Consider the following 19,610-nt stretch of genomic DNA (forward strand, 5'->3'; position numbering starts at 1 on the left):
TTCAATTTTAATTACGGGTTGTTCAAATATTGATTAATATAAATTTATTAATAAGAATAAACAATTTTTGTTTTTGAATTTATTCAATTTATAGCTTTACATATAGTTTCAAAATTGTACAACTATGACTATTTCAACAAAAAATATCTTACTTTTTCACTTCACTTTCACCCTCACTTTTTCCGTAATTCAAATTTCAACATTATGTATTTTAATTCCTTATAGTATTTTTAACATAATTAATCAAATAATAATTGGAAGTTCTGAACTCACTTTTTCCGTAATTCAAAATCAAAAATATGAATAATATATCTATTTATTATATACTAATGTTGCATGCTAAGATCAGTCATAATGTAAACCTCTCAATTTTATTGTTGTGGGAAGTATCTCAATTCCTTCAAAAAAATTGAAAAACTATTTAATTTTAAAAATATAATACTTTTAATTAGTTAAGTAATTGGAGATATTTTTTAAAAAATCACTTCTGATAATACTTTTGAGAACTTTAATTAAAAAATATATTCAAAAATATCCAGGATATCAAGAGGGAATTGTTCCTTATGAGGTATATAGTTATGATGTATACCTCATAAGGAACAATTCCCTCCTTAAAATCGTAGACATTTTTATACTTATTAATCAACCGTTCAAAATCATATTCCTCTGAAAAGTTATTTTATTAAAAATTTAGAATTTTAATAAATATAGAGTTTGAATTTCATACAATACCTATATATTTTCAATAATGGAATTTGAAAACCATTCTCAAAAGTTCTCAGAAAACCTTTTTTCATTAATTTTAAGAAATCTGAGTATTAAATTAAGTGATAAATTCGTTTGACACTACTTTAATTTTTAAATTCAAAAAATTATATGTGCTTCTTAAAATGACTCAAAAAAATTTTATTATAAAATAATATATAATATTAAAAATCTCACAACATTTTTTTACTTTACATAATCGTACTTCCTCGACGATTAATTTCCACTCAATTTCTATCGTTGACCGAACTTAGCATGCAACACTAATGCTATTTTCAACTAGAAGTGAGGTACGGTAATCTTACGGATTCCCGTAACTCAATTTTACGGAAAAAGTGCCGTAAACTACTCAATTTACGGAAAAAGTGTCGTAAACTATTGATGTGGCGGTAAAATCACGGTAATTCACGGAAAGCTATATGCGAAAATTTGAAATTATACAAAATCGAGCGAAACACTTTTAAATAGGTTGTTCTCGTATTTAAAATACTATTCCCAGATTTATTGTCGTCAGAATATTTCCAAATTTTTGCCGATTTACAAAAAATGATTTACAAAGCATATTTTTTAATCTAAAAAATTCCTAAAAAAAGGAACCGGTGTGCGGAAACCTCGGTAAATTACCGCGGTTCCCGTTGGGACTGCCATAATTTTTCTTATTAAATTATGATAAATTGAAAGTAGTAGATGAGTGCGGGTTGTGTGACTTTTTTTGTTACATCTATATATAGACGATGCATTAAAATATATTTATTTATAAATCATTAAAAAATTAACATTAATTTTAAAATAATTTATTTTTTTATCTTTTATAAAAGAAGCTATATATATAGATGATGTCAGATATTCCGCGATTAATTAAACATTGTTTAAATCCTGAATGGGTTAAACTTCAATTTAAAAATGAAGATTGTGAATTATTAAATGAATATGAAAGCCAAAATAAGCTAATGAGGTATAAATATAATGATAAAGAATATTTAATTTCATGGAATCAATGGAGTCATAATCAAAGACCTCATAAACGAGAAGAAGAAATTGAAAATAATGAAATGGAAATCATTGATGACATTAAAGAGATGGAATTCCTAAATTTTGTAGAAAAACCTTTAGAACTAAGTTAGGAGCATATAAACGTAGAGTATTAAATCCTGAATACATAAAACATTTTATTTAAAAAGGAAGACTGTGAATTATTAAACGTTAATGAATATGAAAATGCTAAATCAAAACTGAGATATAAATATATTGGAAGTGATGAAAGGTGTAAAGATAAAGATAAAGTTTATCAGTTTCATATAATAACTGGCACACGTTAGGGATTAGAAAACATTTAGGAGATTATGGTAAAAGTTTTCCGAATTCTTCAAATCTAGTATGTACGAGAGAATAAAAGAAATCAGATATAATTATCATTCATGAATGAAAAATAAACTTTTAAAAATTCATGTCTTACATTTTTTGAATAATTTATTTTTTAATTCGTATGAAAATGAGTGTCAAGACTAACGACGTTAAAAAATTGGGATTCCCAAACGAGGAAATAAAGGATTTATTAGAGGAGGGGAGTTTTGAAGTTAATAAATATTATTTAAGAAATTGTCAAAAATTCGCGAGTTATTAAATGATTTTAGATTATGATGGAAAAATGAATAAAGATGATGTTATAAATTTCTTATATCCCACATCTGAAGAAGAAAAACCTAAAGAACCTGATGTTTTCCCTGAATATTATGAAGAACGGATTAAAGATGATGAATATGATGAAATTGAAAGACTGGAAAAAATAAGAGATGAAATAGATGAAAAAATTAAGGAATTAAGAGAAGTTGAAAAATATAATGAGAATGAAGTAGAGGTTTAATGAATATCCCAGCTTCAGAATCAGAAAGTTCAAAATCTCATGAAGAAAGATATAAAAATTACTTTTTGAATCTACTAAAAATTTATTAGATGGTGAAATAGATGAAACACTTTCGGAAGAAGGCACAAAATTTATTCATAAACATAAGTTACAATTTATTGACGATGGAGATTATCCATGTATATTACTTTCACCTCCTCTTGATTCTGAAAAATTCAAAAAAGCACTGAAAAATGTAACATATGCAACAAATACGATTAAGAAAGAAGACCATGATATTTACACAAATTATTATTTAAATAAATGTACAGGTGTTGATAAAGTTTTTGATTTTTAGATAAAATATCAAAAGAAACAATTGGTACATATAAAATTTTATGCGATTGTGGTTTCATTATTGAAGATACTAATAATGTTTCATATGAAAGAACAGCACCGAAGGAAGACGAAGTTGAAAGGTCTATACCATTCGTTATTAAGAATATAAAAGATATGAAAACTTATAAACATTATATTTATTCATTTATTTCAGAAAAAATGGAAGCAACCCATAAAACATCATCTCATCATTTTATAGCTATTCATACATTCCTTTTCAAAGTTGTGAAATTAAATAAGACAGGAATTAGATTTAATGTATCAGGGTACGCATTCTTGAGTAAATTAAAATGTATTCGTCACGTCGCAGATGATAAAAATTTATGTGTTCTTAATTCATTTTATGGACTTTAGCCCTGGACTTTAAAAAAATAAACTTTATTTTTATTTATTTTTTAATTTTTTATTCTTACATAAATGAACAAAAACGGAACAGCTAAAATGAATGATAATCAAATAAGAGCCGAAGGTAGAAGGTTATTTAAACGCTTCTATAACATTCCTGATGGTGTTAATCCTAAAACTCGTAGAAGTTATTTAAATGAAGCCATAGATGCATATGAAGGATTTGACATTTCATCAGAAAGTGAGAGGTTAGCAAGAATGTTAAACGTTAATATTGATTTTTATTATTGTGTCCCTCAACCAGAAGACGTAGACATAAATAAGGTAGACTTTCCATTAGTGGAATCAATAATGATAGATCCAGAATTTGAAACAGTAAATATTTTATTAACACAGAGTCCATGTGGAAAACTTCACGCTGACAGAATTACAGACGTTGAAGCACTCACAGGATATAAAGTTTGCCCCTTTTGCAAAGAAGAAGTATATTCTATCCGTGATGACCCAGAAAGGAAAAACCAAAGAAGATTTTTAAAGCATTGTGAGAAATGTAAAGAAAATAATGGAAGATTAATTCAAGACGTTCAATTGCAAAACACACAACAACCATATGCACCACATATCACGAAACAGAAGATATATCAATGGCTATTAGCACATAATTTGCAGGAATATTATAAACCAACAAGATATTATATTACTTTTGACTTCGAAACATTAGAGACTAAAGAAGAACTTCAACTTTCTGAATGTGCAACTTTGAACGCTTACTTAAAACCATTTATGGTATCATCAACTGTCAAAATAAAGCCGCAAACGGACTCTTTGAGTCCTGAAGGTCTTTCAGACCGAAGCGGCGAGGTCGTAGACCGTGATAAAACATTTACGAGGAATTTTTGCTTAACATCAAGTGATTCGTTCATCTCTGATTGGATTGAATTTTTATTTTCAACCTGTTCATTAGTTGTTGAATCAAATATTGAACAATATGAAGAATTAATGAAGCCGCAAACGGACCAAACGGCGGGGACTTTGTCCCATACATTAAATGAAAAACAGAAGGAAGCATTTAAAGAACTTCTAGATGAGGAATTCAATAAAGTGAATATCATAGGTTTTAATTCGGGAAAGTTTGATTTAAATTTAATTCTTCGTGATTTAAACACTGCAAAATGGAAAATAAAATCAATGCTGGGTTCTTCTTCTCAATTTAAGCAAATCATTGTAAAGAAAACAAACTGTCCATATGAATTAAGATTTATTGACATCAGAAATTATATAGCGGGTGGAACATTAGACCAATTCACTCAAGATTTCGGAAACAATAAATCACGTGTTAAATCCTTTTTCCCTTATCAATTCATCACATGGGAGAATTACGAAGATGAATTATATAAAGTGGAACCATTCACTCAAGATTCATTTTATTCAGCATTAACTCAAGAAACAATATCCGATTCAGATTATCAAATATATCTCAATGATGCTAAAAATTTTGAGAATAGATTAGAATATTTTATTCATTATTGCAATAAAGACGTTGAAATTATGATTGACCCAATTGATAAAATTATTGAAGAAACATTTGTTTATAAAATTGACATGCTTCATAATCTTTCTTTATCATCGAATGCATCAATGATTCGTTACGCGTTAGCATATAAGAACTTCAATCCTAACGAAACATATCCAGAAGAAGAAAATGTGGAATCAAGTTTTGAATTAACAAAAAAGTATTGGAAATATAAAATTGATTCATATAAGAAACAAGATGAAAAAGCAGAAAGGGATACTAAAAACAATGTTTCAATGGATGACTATCAATACTATCACGATTTAATCCTTTCATCTAAATGCAAAATGTGTGGTAAAGCGTTTACATATGCTAATAAACCAACATTAGATAGAATCGATAATGAAAAACCACATACCAAAGAAAATTGTCAGTTAATGTGTTGTTATTGCAATGTCGTAAAATCAAATAAAGATGAAGATGTTCAACGTTTAAGAATCAATTTAAGAAATTATACATTAAAAAATAATTTACCAATGACTCTAGATTCAGTTGAAGCTTATCACATCCTCCGTAATGGAATTACTGGTGGTTTATCAAATGTTCAACATAGAGTAAATCTTAAAGGAATCACGCACATTAATAAACTTTCATATAATCCAGAAACTAAAACTGTATCAAATGAGGACACTTCCAACATTATGACTCATTTCGTTGGTGTTGACTTTAATTCATTATATCCTTCATCATTTTCATCTAATCCTCATGATTTCATTCAATATACTGACCATAAAATGTATATGCCGGGAAGATTGAATGGTGTTATCATTTGTGATACAGCAACAAAGAAAGCAAAAGCACTGGGAATAATTAAGAAGAAAAATACTTTATTCGTGGCTGAAGTAAAGGGTCACATTGATGAAAAATACATTAATGATTACATAAACTTTTTACCAATAATAAGAAACTTAGATATTATCACAGATGAAAAAACAATTGGCAGTTTTATGTATAATTACATGAAATCAAACAATCTACCAGTTGACCAGAAACAGAGGAAATTAACTCAGTTAGCATCAACACACAACCAATATCAACCATTTTCTTCTTATTATCTTTGGTATCTAATAGACAGATTTCATTTTATCATTGATGACATTCAATCAATTTTAACATTTACGAAAAACACTTGTTTTAATGAATTTGCGAACGAATTTATGAACGAAAGACAAAAGGCTGAATTAGAAGGAAATAAAGGAAAAAGTTTATTTTGCAAAATTTCACTTAATGGATCATATGGTTACGATGCAATGAATACACAAAATTACGCAAAGACTAAAATAATGAATGCACAGAAGGCACGCGTTGCATGTATGTCAAATAAGTTTAAAAACATAAGAGAAATAGGAGAGGATACATATCAAGTGATGCTTAAAGATAGATTTTATAGATGTGATACATGTTTACAAGAGGCATTCTTCACTTTAGATAACGCAAAATACTGGTATTTGGTTTTCATTTATGATTTTATGTATAAATGCATGGATGTTAATCGTTTTCATTTCATTGAAGGTGATACTGATTCATCACATTGGGCAATCGCTGGCGACCCAAATCTTCCTAACACTCAAGCATTTCAAGCAATTGTAACCGATAAAAAATTTTATGATAAAAACATTTTCAAATTCGCACCTTTTGATTTCTTCTGTTTTGATGAGAAATTTAAACCTAAATTAAAGAATAAAGCTGAAGAAAAAGCACATGAGAAAAAATTATTGGGTTTAGCAATTGAGAAACAAGGTGATAACATGGTTGCTTTATGCCCTAAGTGTTATACATCATTCAACGGAATGATTGATGGAAGTGATTTTAAAAAGATTGCACAAAAAATGAAAGGAGTTAGTTTACGACAAAATAAACAATTAACACCTAAAAATTATTTGGATATAATAAATGATAAAGTGATATTTGATGGTCAGAATATTAATTTACAACTTAAAAACGGGTCAATGACTCGCTTAACAATGGTAAGACTGCATTAACAGGAGCACACACTAAGGCTGTATGTTGTGAAAATGGATGTTGTATGCCATTTATTTAATAAAATACCACAGAAGAGACAAAAGGAACCGTTAATAATGGTTTTTACTATGATTCAAAGAGGTGGGCACCCTTAAAACATTTATTTTATTTTTATATAAATGGATAACACAGATTTAAAAATTTTAATTGATGATTTAGTATTTAATCAAAATTTTCTTGATTATTATGATTTAAAAGCATATCTCCAAAAACATAATAAAAATATAACGGGTGATGATATGGATTATTATTATTCGTATTATAAAAATGAAATTTTGAAATATCATGATAAAATAATTTCTAAAATTAAAGACAAAATTAAAAATAATGAATATTCAAAGGGAAAAAGTAAATCACAACTTAAACAATTGAAAGATTTCAAAAATAAAGTATTAACAGAAGAAGATATTGATGAATTATATAAATTATATAAATTATATAATCCTGAGCCGCAAAAACCAAAGGAACAAAAACAAAAGGTGCAAAACGCCCAGGTCCTTCAGACCATAAATGAAGCACAAGCTTTAATTTATGATTCATTAGTTAAACCATATTCAGCCCGACTTTTAAATGAAGATCAACTTTTGGAATTCATCCTTCAACATAAACTCGAAGCGGGAAAGTATATCAAACCTTTATATACAGCATATTTAAAACAAATGAATAGAATACATCCAGAATTAATGAAGGGGGGAATGAAATCCAAAATCAAAGCAGATAAAATTAAACCACTTGCAACACCAAAACCTCCAACAGTAGTACCTCCTCCTTCAGTTAATCCTTCATCATTCACTTTATTATATCCATTTCAAACATTAAAGAAGCAAAAAGATTTTAAAAAGGATTTCAAAATATTAAATAAACCAACTGACCCAAAAATTCAACCGTTAAAGGAAAAATTTAGTCGCCCTTCATTTGCACCATATCCATATTCATACGAAATCGATCATTTAGAATATTCAAGAGGAAACGTTACTTATTTATTTGCCATTAACATTAACACTAGATATTTATATTGCATTCCGGTGAAAGGGAAAACAGAACAGGAAACAAGAAGAGTTATTCAATACTTACTAGATCATGAAAGAGTAGATAATATAAGGGTGATGGTGATAAAGGATTTCAGGCAGCCTAACTCATTATTTCCCACAAATTAATTTTTACTTTCATCCTCTCATATACGTTTCATAATAAAATAGTTGATGCGGTAATGAGAACTCTTAGAGATGCGTTAGGGGTTAACGGTCAAATATACTGGGATGGAAATCATGACTCCATCATACAGCAGTTAGTATATTATTACAATAATACATGGCATAGAACTATTAACATGAAACCAGTGGAAATGAAAAATGATATTTCAAAAGAATGGGAATATATTAGAAAGCAAATGGAAAGGTTGAATGATGTTAAACGTGAACAAATTAATTCGGGGCTCATGAATTTTAAACAAGGGGATAAAGTTTTGATTCATCTCAATTATGGAAAAACTGATAAATCAATGACAAAAAGAAGACGAAGATTTGACACAATAGCTGAATTTGTTAGATATATTAACGGCAATGCATTAGTTGAGGTTAACAATAAATTAATAGAAATTCCGATTTATTTTATTACTCCATTATATTTAAATAATATTTAATTTTTTTATTTCGTAAGAAAATGAGTGACAACGAAGCAGTCAAGAGTCCAGACGATGAATATAAAAAGAAACTAAACAGAATTAAATCAAAAATATGCTATTACAAAAAGAAGTCGCAATGCGGTGGGGTTGAAAACGATAAAGAGAGGAAAGAAATAATCGAAAAATTAGAAACTTATCGTTCAATCCTTAAACTGAGTGAAGCAAAAATAAAAGAATTTAATAGAATAAATAAATTGATTGGAAGAGATGAATTTAATAAAGATGAATTTTTAAACTCTATCCAAATTTAATTTTTATTCCTCTTCGACAACATCTCTCTTTCCATCATTACCGCATAACCACATTTTCTCAATTTTAGTGGTTTGTTATTTTTAACATGTTCTTGCATCATTTTTATCATTTCCTCCCTTGTTATGATTCGTGGTAAATTTTGAGCTTGTGGGGTATTCATTTATGATAAAAATAAAAATTTGATGTTATCGTTATTTTATCGTGAAGTGACTCAAAGAGTCCGGAGACAAAGTCTCATGTTTTTAGGTTCTTCAATAATTAATTATTTTTGAATAACTGGGAAATAAATTTACGTCAAATATGCAATTTATAAAATCTTATGTCGACAGGCTACGTAGCACAGTGGTCTAAGGTGGTGTTATGGAGGGGTCAAGGTCTGTGGTTCGAACCGCGACAGCGCCGTATTTTCTTATTTTCTTTATTTGTCTTGTTTGTCGTGAATAAAAAGTGTCATAAAAGTGCTCTATCTTCCACGGGAATAAATAAAAAATTTACTTTATTTCTTCTTTATTTCTTTGTTCCCGTGGAAGAAGGGTTTTGCTGTTTTTTCTCAGCCGAAATCAATGATTTTTTCATTTTTGGAATCCTTAGCGAATGAGGAATCTTTTCTCTCGTGGAAGCTTTGACCAAAAATAAGCCGCTAGCGGCAAGGGCGAAGCCCATAATTTAGGTGAAGAGACCCAAAGGGTCTGTTTTTTCACCTGTTTTTTCACCTCTTGAATTTTCGTGAATTTTCACAAAAGACCAAAAATAAAGTTAGTTTTTATTTTATTTTATTTATTTTTTTACTTTGTATGTAAGAACAGAAATGTCAGTCGAAGCAAAAACATTCACGAACAAATCTAATGGTGAAACATTCACAAAAGGCACTTATAACGGTATTGAAGTCTTACGTAGAGACAAGGATGGTTACATTAATGCAACAAAGATGGCGAGAGAAGCAGGAAAGTTAAACCATTTAAACAGATTTCTCAATAGTGCTAAAATGCAGGAAATTCTTGAGTTTTGGTTGAAAGAATACGGTCGAGCCAAAAGTGGCTCAACCTCAAAACAAGCATTTTATGAGCTTACTAAGGGCGTTATGAATGAATTCAAAGGTATTTACATACATCCTGACCTCGTTCATTTTGTTGCTGAATGGTGCTCTGTAAAGTATGCATTTTATGTCAAAGATATTATGGACTCCATAGACAAGAAAGTTCATGAGAAGTTAGATGAAGAAGAACTCGAAGATACAGTGGAGAATGCTAAACCTTTGTTCGAAGAAGAAGTTGGAAAAACGTGTGAAAAACAATTAGAACATGAACGTGAGATATATTATGGTTATAGAGATTCTCCATACGAACTAGACCAATGGGAACAAGAAGATTTAAAGAGAGAATTTAGAGAATATGAACTCGCTAAGATAGCATTTGAAGCTGCAGAAAAGAAGTTAAAAGTTTGGGGTCGTTTTGTACAAAAATATTGTGAGTAAATGAACCATTTATTTTTATTGAATTCAGTAAAAATAATGTTTAGGTGAAGAGACCCTTTGGGTCTGTTTTCTCACCTCTTTTTATGGTAGTAGTGAAATAAAATTTTGTTATCAGTTATTTTATCATCATTTTATTAAGTTCATCTTTAGTTAATAATTTGAATGGATTCGCTAATGTTCCACCTTGAGTCACAACACTTGCCCCGGCTAATTGTGAAGAACCTGGGATAAGTACTCCATGAAATGATTTCATTGGTATCATTAATTTAGAAATAGTTGGCTTAATTAATTTGGTCATTTATGATAAAAATAAAATTGCATAATTTAAATTTTTTTTCTTTCTCATTTTCTCATTTTCTCATTTTTCATTCTGTTTTGGTTTCAGCAACTTTTCAAGTTGTTGTCTTGTCAGTAACTTTAATTTTAACTTTGGATCAAATATTGGGTTTCCATCTTTATCTCTTCCAATAACACCATATGGTAGAATCTTCATTTATACTAAAATAAAAATTTAAATTATGCTGTTTGCTCTTTTGGAGCTCCTAAAGTTTGTTTCACAAACATTGAGCGTTCATTGAACTCTATACCATGCGAATACAGTCATAAATGGTGGCATGTAATCTTTACTTTGTCCCGTTGTTTGTGTATATCCTGAAACGCGATGTGTATGGTTTCCTTCTCCCTGAGTGTCACTCCAGTAACAATTTATGGCAAATTTAACATCATCTTTAACATCATATCCTTTACCTTTTGTCATTCCTGACCAATCCCAATATCTATGCTTATGCCAACCTGCTTGAGATGTGCTTAAATCTATGTAGTGACTGTGTGCAGGTAAATTTTCACCCGTAATTGTTTTACTTCCCCCTGTTTCCTTTGAAGAGTTTGCACAATACAAAAACCTGTCGACTATTTGTTCCCATGCACCAACACCAAACATTGCTTGAGGACCTCTCACATCCATAGATGTATAAATAGAACCTACTGGGTTCATTAAATCAAACATATGAGATATTATAGGATTGTCTCTTTTGAACTTAAAATATAGTGTAACTATTTCGGGTTTCTTCTGGTTTGTGTCAGAATATTTTTTATAATATAATCTTATGTTTTCAGGGTATGTAAAATCTTGACTATAATATTTATTTTTGTCATCTTCATAATAGTATACTATTCTCGTTTTTTCTATTGCATTATATCTTTTATATCTATAATAATCTAAATATAATGTTTGCTTTTTTGGGTCTACATGTGCGTCAACACCATAGTCATAATAATACGGTGCTGGAGCTACGTTAGACAATGTCATATCCGTCATTTCATAAACTCTTAAATATTTCTTTTGTTCGTCTCCATATAAGTTTAAGTAGCAGTTGTTGTCTAATGGAACTTTAACTTGTGTGCCATTATTCTTTATATAGCCTACATACATTTCATTGTTATTTTTCGGAATGAGTTTATACCGTATACCATTTCTTAAGGACTGTACAAACTCCCATCTAAAATATTTGTTTTCTTCATTGACAGAAAAGTCGCCAACAATAGTTTCAATATTTTTTGTTCCAACTAAACTTTGGTATATTTCGTTAACAAATGATATATCTGCTTTCTTTGCTAACTCATCGTTAACATATTCCTTATCTGCTTTCTTTGCTAACTCATCGTTAACATATTCCTTATCTGCTTTCTTTGCTAACTCATCGTTAACATATTCCTTATCTGCTTTCTTTGCTAACTCATCGTTAACATATTCCTTATCTGCTTTCTTTGCTAACTCATCGTTAACAAATGATATATCTGCTTTCTTTGCTAACTCATCGTTAACATATTCCTTATCTGCTTTCTTCATTATGTCATTTAGGAAACCTTTTATGAATTCCTCATTTAAATTAAATCTTCCAATCTTCAAAACTTTAGGAAATGCATTTAATGCGTAATATCTTTGTTCTTCTGGTGGAATTGATGTTATATCATCCGTTATTCCTTTAATTTTTGAATTCATAAATAAAATTTCTTTTATATTTGATATCACTGCACCACCTTTGCAAACGAATTCGAAATGGTCATTTTTCAATACTATCTCCAAATCTCCATATTTCAACATTTGCGTTTGTTCTGCCGTCTTTGAATTATATGCATATATGGCGTATGTAATGGTCTGTGGTTGCTGTTGTTTAATCATTTATTACGATTTAAAAATAAATATTTAATCTGTTATCTCATCAGCTATTTTTTCTATTTGAAATTGCCATAATATTTCATTCATAAATTCTAAATCACAATCAAATAGGTCAGTTATTCTAAATTTAATATTTGATAAATCTTTTGAATGAAGAATAAATGAATTCCCGGATAATTGAAACGGATATGATAAAGAAAATATGTTTAAGTTGATGGATAAAATGTTTTGTATTGATGGGTAAGAGTTAGGGTCTAATGTTTGATGTGAAAATCTCATTGGGGTATTAACTTTATCACATTTGATTAAAATGAAATTAGAACCAGTGTCAGAATACAAAACATCCCCAACATCTTTTTCAAAATTTAATATCCCCAACAATGAACGAAGACGAGGAGTACAAAATTTAATTTTCAGCGGAAATTTAATAAGGTTATTTATTTCATCAAGTTCAAAAAGTTTATCAGGTTTTGATTTAAAATTTTCTTCATACCATACGATAAATGATTCATTTAAATAACTTAAAATCATGTTAATATCCCATTTCGTTATCACATTATTTATATACATATCATACGTTTTTAGGTCTACGACCCCGCCGCTATGCGGCTCATGGTCATCTTTAATAAATGATATATAATCTGAAGGGTCTAAAAGAATGGGATTAAATTTACCACTCACAGAAACGAGAGTAACATTATAAATTCCGCTAACTGTTAAATTTAATTCACAGTTATTATTCGAAATAATATTGATAATTGACATTTTTTTATTACGATTAAAAATATGGTAAAGCGTTATTTTCCAGTGATAAATAAAACTAGAATAAGATTACCTCAAGAATTCATAAATTCAACGAATAAGAAATTCATTCATGTTATAAATTTTAGTGTTTTCAGAAAATATGAGTCGATGTCATATTCATCATCAGGTTATATTTCACTTCATTCAAATTTAGTTCAATCAAACCCATATAATGACCATTTCATAAGATTTTCAGATGGTATTAAAAATGTAATTGATAGATTAAAATATGAACAGATTGACAATATCGAATTTTTGGAATTTTGGTTTAAATATCCCGATGGAAAAAAGATTGAAGTTAAAGATAAAGCTGATACTATAACAAAAACAATTACAATGACCGATCCGGATAGTGGGGAACAAAAAGAAATAAAACAAACGATAGAAACTGGTGAAAGGTCAATTATTATCGATTATGATTCAAAGGATTATTATTCGATAATGTTAATGCTTGAATATTAAATAGCCTTAACAAAGAATTTTTCAAGTGATATTTTATATTCATCAACTATTTTATTATAAATATCATTATATGTTAAATGAAGTTCAGTTGTTGTTCCGTTCTTTGATATCTTAATTGTGCTAATATCCTTTATAGGATTTATTTTTGCAACTGTTCCGCAGCATGAAACCTCATCATCTATGAAAAATTGAATCTTCACGTCTGAATCTTGAACATCACAAAGAATGGCGATAATGTGAATTAATGATTCATAAGGTAAAATAATTAAACCGGATTGGTCAATTAAATTTATTATTGAATCATAATTATCAGTTATGATATCACGGTAAATTTTCATTAATTCAGAATTAATGTCTATTTTATATGGCGCATTGCGACTGTAATCGTAGATTCCTGGGTTCTCGATGTTTGATGAAAGAGGTGGGGGGTATGTTGGATAAGTGGGAATTTCAACAGGTTCTTTACCAGGTTCAGATAAAATGATTGGGTCTCCATTCTCACGGTTTTCTTCATTCTCCTCATTCTTCGGTAAGTCACGAGTTAATAAATTTGGTTGAGTTGCTGACCTTGTTAATTCAGGACTAACATTAACTTTAACATTTTGAATAATTCGTGATTTATCATCATTTACGTTATAACCAACCGTAATCTCTGCTTTTGCGTTAGTGTTCTTTTGACTAGTGAAACGTCTTCTCATTTATATTCGAATAAAAAAATATATTTAAACTTTTATTTTGCTGGAACTTTTGAATCTATTATTTCCTGTATTTGTTCATGAAGTTGATTTTTAGCATTTTCATCGAAATTAATAGACCGAATATATTCATTAATTGCATTCTTATAATCATCTGATTTCTCAAATTTTCTTTTATCTGATTCCTTAACTAAATCATAAGTTAAACCTCGTTGCTGATATAATGGTTTCTTAATTAAATCTTTGAATGCTTGAGATAAAGCACCTGATGCAATTCTTGCTACTATAATTGGTTGGAATTGCTGTTTAAGTTCATCTTTAACATTTGCGAAAACTGGATCGAATAAAGCAACTTTAAAGAATTTCTTAGCTGGAATTTCAGGTCTTAAATTTGCATATTGACCATCAAACTGGTTAGAATATCGTGGTAATCCATCCGGTCCCTCTTCAATAGCATTTAATTCTTCATTGAAGTAAGAATATGGATTATGACGGTATGAATTAATTGGACCATTTTCACCTTCTCCAATGTATTGTTTAACAGCTTTTCCATTTTCATCAAATTGCATAGGATAATGTTCATTATATGCTTTACGTTTAGGATAATCCGTCATTGTTAATTTATACCCATTTATGACTTTAATATTTCCTTGACCATCAGTAACGAAAACTTCATTTATTCCATCAGGTTTTCCATTTGGACCCGTAATGTCTGCTTCGTGTGCTTCCCAATTTGGTCCGTGACGTTTGGCATATGCTTGAGCTTCTGGTAATGTTAAAACGTTTCTCATTTGTTTAACATCCTTTTGAAGACCGGCAACAATGTGGACTAATTCTTTCATTCCGTCTGGAACTTTCATAGTTCTATTATATGCACCCTTTTTGTTTGTTCCTTGTTTTAATGGAACCTGTAGAAGATTTGCAATTTCTGTCATGTTTAATTATAAATAAAAAATAAAAATTAATTATAAAAAGTTATTCGAATTTAATGGAACCTTTATTTAAATCAACTATTATTTTTCCATGTTCTCCTAATTGTTGATATTGTGTGTAAAGTTCATTAATGCTCATTGGTAAATTCACTTGATAAAGCATAACGTTCAACTGTTGACGACTAAAACCACTGAAAATGAAAAGGGTGGACAGGTTTGATTTAATGTTTGTGCTTAATGCTTTAAAGTATTGAACAGCCATGAAGAATGAACACTGAATGTGTCGACATTGAGTTAATAATTGATTAAAATATGATTTCTCATTAGTTATTAGTTTTGATTTCACCGCATCATCTAGAAAAATGAGTGAATGCAAAAATTCTCTATCAAAATTTGAAATAGAAAGTGTTTCAAATAATTCATCCCGTTGTTTATCAATAATTTTATCCTCTAATCCTTGCTTCTTGATTGTATTATATAATTCTTTATACATTACAAAGTTTTTTAAATAATCTTCTGCTTCTTCTTGTGATAAATAAATAATTGGAATTTTGATTAAATGCTTTAAAGATTCAAATGTATCATCTGAAGGTGAACCTGAACGGTTGATATAAATTAACACATGTGAATAGGGGAAGTGTTAGCAATAATGATAATTTGTTTTAATATCGTTAATGTTTTACCTTTATTTTGTTTACCAATTGCTGCAGTGATTGAATTTAAGTAACATTCAGAATATGGAATTTTCATTAATTTTTCCTTAGATAGAGCATTTCTATTATCACTCAATGCTTCATTAATCATATCATCTACGTATGTATTATATACTCCTGCTAATTCTTCATAAGGGGTGGATGAATTTAAATCCATTTAATCAAAAATAAATTTATAATTTTAAACATTTCTATTCATCAATATTTCATCATATGAACTTCTATACTGCGGTGGTGTACCTGTTGGATGATATTTCAAACCTTCATCCGGTGTCCATGTCCAATATGTAGTCCTAGTAAACCAAACCTGAGGAGGATTTGTCACTTTTGAACAGTAAGTGTCATTTTCACCCTGAATGATTGGATAAGCTTTCACTTGTACTGTAACTTGTGAGTTGAAAGTTTCTAATCCATCAAAGAATATACCCGCTCCATCACGTTGAACTGGAATAGTGCATAAGAATGAAGTTTGGTCTTTCCATGTTCTAGCTAATGGTGTGCCATCATCATCATTCAGTGGTCTAGTTAATGAGTCCTCGTATTCTTCTGTGCATTCATTCACTCCATCTAAATCAGAAGCTTGAAGCATACGTGTAAAGAATATGTCACCCACTGTGGTCATCGCTTGATCGGGGAAGTTTCTGGAATCTATAGTGACCTGAAGACCTCGAAGCATTGGATTTTCTAAAACCGTTCTTTGCATTGCATTCTTCGGAAATGTTAACACAACATCTGTAACATTATGAAGAGCGTATGAGAAATCTGAGCTAATACCTTCAGGAGTGATGCAACCTCCATTTAGTGAACGAACGTCAATATGTTGAGCTGGAATCATGAATGGATCTTCCTTACTAAATAAACGTGGTATTGCTTTAACTGATTCTTCAATTAAACCGTATCCTGGTGTAATGCATTTATCCTCTAAAACTTCCATCTTTGTGCATGAAATAATAACGTCTTCAACTGTTGCGTCAGCAGATGTAGCGGCTAAGCTTGTAATTAATTTGGCAGGAAGTCCGATTTGTTGGAATTTGCGATCATATTTATAAACATGATTCATAATCTTTTCATAATTTTCATCAGTTATCTTTTCATAAACGTAATTTTGTAAATCAGCAACTCTTAACGGGTCAACCTGACAAAATACTAAAGTATCCCTGAAAACATAATATTTAAGAATGATTTCACCAAATGATTTAGGATAATCATCGAACGCCTGAAATGCTAACAAATCATTTACCGGAATAATCATATCAAAAGTGACATCAACTTCTTCATTTGCTTTCTTGAAAACTTCTGAAGGGTCAATATATTTACCACATACTGAGTTATCATATTTTTGAACATTATTATATAACGAATGAACAAACTTTTTAACTTTCCTTTCTGATTTTGGTTTATATGTTGCAAATGCGAAAGATTCACGGGCGCAATCCATCTGAAGATAACCAGCATCACCTCTTTCGGTTTCTACTTCTAATTTTAAAGCTTTGATTTGATGATTTGTAACCAACGAATAAACGCATGCATTTAAAAGCGGCATCACATGTGAAAGCTTTATTTGAAACTAGAGTTGCTTTAACTTTGCGTTTAATATATGTGTCACCTAATTGGTTCACATCATGAGCCGGATTTGTAATTCTTAAATGAGTTTGTTTATCATCAAAATATGGAGCATCAGAGTCATAGCATGAACTTTCAAGTTCTCTATAATATCTTCTTCCATCATTCTTTGCGAATATTTCATTTATCTTTTCGAATGAATGAAATACATTTCCATTAATCGGTTTAGTGTTTGGCACTAAATAGTTAGTCGTCATTTATTATTAAATAAAAAATCAAAATTAAAAGATGAAAATGAATTTTTAATTTTAATGAAATAATCAACTATGGCTGCAGGATTCTTTAAGAAACTGTGGGATAAAGTAAAAAGAGGAGCGCATAAAGTTTGGGAAGGGATTAAGAAAGGAGCAAATTGGATATTTAAGAATAAAGAAGCAATTAGTGACGTTGCTGAACAAATAGCACCTAATGTTCCGGTAAGGGAAGTATTAAATAAAGGAGATAAGGTTTATCGTCGACTACAACCGATACTAAGATAAAAATAATATTTATTTATTTTTCCACTATCTACCCCCTATTTTATTAAGTATTCCTTCAGCAATTCCACCAACTGCGTTACCTGCTTGTGCTCCCATCGCCGGATTACCTGCTTTAGCACCTAATACTCCTCCTATGATAGTTCCTGCCGTTTTCGCTACTGGTGCCAAAAAGTTTGCAACGGGTTTAATAATCTTTTGATGAACCCAACTTGCAGCTTTCTTAATTCCTTCCCATAATTTTTTAAAGAATCCTGCCGCCATCTCTGATTTAATATTAATTAAAAAATATATTTCATCACTTATATTCTAATTTTTTATTTAATGATAAATGAAACCGATTTTAAAAATAAATGAAACAGAGGAGGAAGAAATAAATGAAAGTGAAAATGTTCAACAAAAAATAAACGTTGTTAAACCAATTACTGAAATAAAAATTTTTTCATCTGTTGATGAATTTAATGACTATTATGCTAATAATAAAAAATTATTTGAAGAATTGACAACATGTAAATTGAATAAAATGTTTAAAGTTGAGGACAGAGTCCAAGACCCGGAGGGTCATGGATTCAAAATTTCAAAAATAAAAGGTGTTGTTAGTTTAAAATCTATTCCTCAATCAAGAATCACCTCATTAATGAAAATTGATGATTTAACAAAAAGAATAGAAATTATTGAAGAGCGAATAAATCAAATTATTGATTTCATAAATCATGACTCGTTGAGCCCGGGTCCTTAAAGCTCAAGGCACAAAGTGCCCAGGACTTAAAGTCCATCACTGAGTTCAAGGTTATATTCATCAAATATTTCATTATTAAATGCAACTTCTGCTAGTTTATTTATTTTTTCAATACGATCATTTGAAAGTCTATCGTTTAATTTTTTCTGAAGTTTTTCATTTTCTAGTTCTGAAACTTTATTTGGATGATATTTAAACCCGTTAAATTCTTTTTCCTCAGTTTTGATCATTAATTTACAAAGAACTTTTGTGGTTGGAATTCGTTTAAACCATTTATCATTAATATTTGTTATAAATTCAATATCTGGAATTAATTCCCAAATTTTTGCATTTTCAATTAATTTATTATCAAATGCAAAAGCAATAGGTTTAATATTAAACTTACCTTTATAATATATACTTTCTACATAATCATCGAAATAAACATCTACTTGTTTAACATTTTCAAGAATTGGTGAAAGAACATCCATTAATTGATTGACGGTTACGAATCTTGATCCACTCATTTTCATACGAATTAAAAAAATAAATTATTCAAAAAATGTAAGACATGAATTTTTAAAGTTTATTTTTCATTCATGAATGATAATTATATCTGATTTCTTTTATTCTCTCGTACATACTAGATTT

General features: G+C 29.4%; 4 protein-coding genes and 2 pseudogenes across 6 annotated transcripts, besides 1 other annotated feature; 3 read left to right on the top strand and 3 right to left on the bottom strand.

The window, feature by feature from the left end:
* Positions 1-2,097: 2,097 nt before the first annotated feature.
* Positions 2,098-16,899: a mobile genetic element.
* On the top strand, positions 3,449-6,966 carry TVAGG3_0659170 (annotated as a pseudogene). The gene has a single exon. A coding segment is annotated over exon 1 (3,518 nt).
* On the top strand, positions 8,610-8,882 carry TVAGG3_0659180 (uncharacterized protein; the record flags this gene model as incomplete). The annotated part of the gene is made up of 1 exon (XM_001304788.1): positions 8,610-8,882. One exon carries the CDS (start codon positions 8,610-8,612, stop codon positions 8,880-8,882), a length of 273 nt encoding a protein of 90 aa, XP_001304789.1.
* TVAGG3_0659190 (uncharacterized protein) lies at positions 9,692-10,357 on the top strand (the record flags this gene model as incomplete). The annotated part of the gene is made up of 1 exon (XM_051241959.1): positions 9,692-10,357. The coding sequence occupies one exon, from the start codon at positions 9,692-9,694 to the stop codon at positions 10,355-10,357; it is 666 nt and encodes a 221-aa protein (XP_051088546.1).
* On the bottom strand, positions 10,929-12,539 carry TVAGG3_0659200 (phage tail repeat-like family; the record flags this gene model as incomplete). Its single annotated transcript, XM_051241960.1, has 1 exon — positions 10,929-12,539. The coding sequence occupies one exon, from the start codon at positions 12,537-12,539 to the stop codon at positions 10,929-10,931; it is 1,611 nt and encodes a 536-aa protein (XP_051088547.1).
* TVAGG3_0659210 lies at positions 13,747-14,500 on the bottom strand (annotated as a pseudogene). The gene has a single exon. A coding segment is annotated over exon 1 (754 nt).
* Positions 16,900-19,006: 2,107 nt separating the features above from the next.
* Positions 19,007-19,450, bottom strand: TVAGG3_0659220 (protein of unknown function, DUF4108 family; the record flags this gene model as incomplete). Its single annotated transcript, XM_051241961.1, has 1 exon — positions 19,007-19,450. The coding sequence occupies one exon, from the start codon at positions 19,448-19,450 to the stop codon at positions 19,007-19,009; it is 444 nt and encodes a 147-aa protein (XP_051088548.1).
* Between the last annotated feature and the right edge of the window lie 160 nt (positions 19,451-19,610).

This window comes from Trichomonas vaginalis, chromosome III, assembly GCF_026262505.1.
Source record: "Trichomonas vaginalis G3 chromosome III, whole genome shotgun sequence".
Taxonomy (NCBI): domain Eukaryota; phylum Parabasalia; order Trichomonadida; family Trichomonadidae; genus Trichomonas; species Trichomonas vaginalis.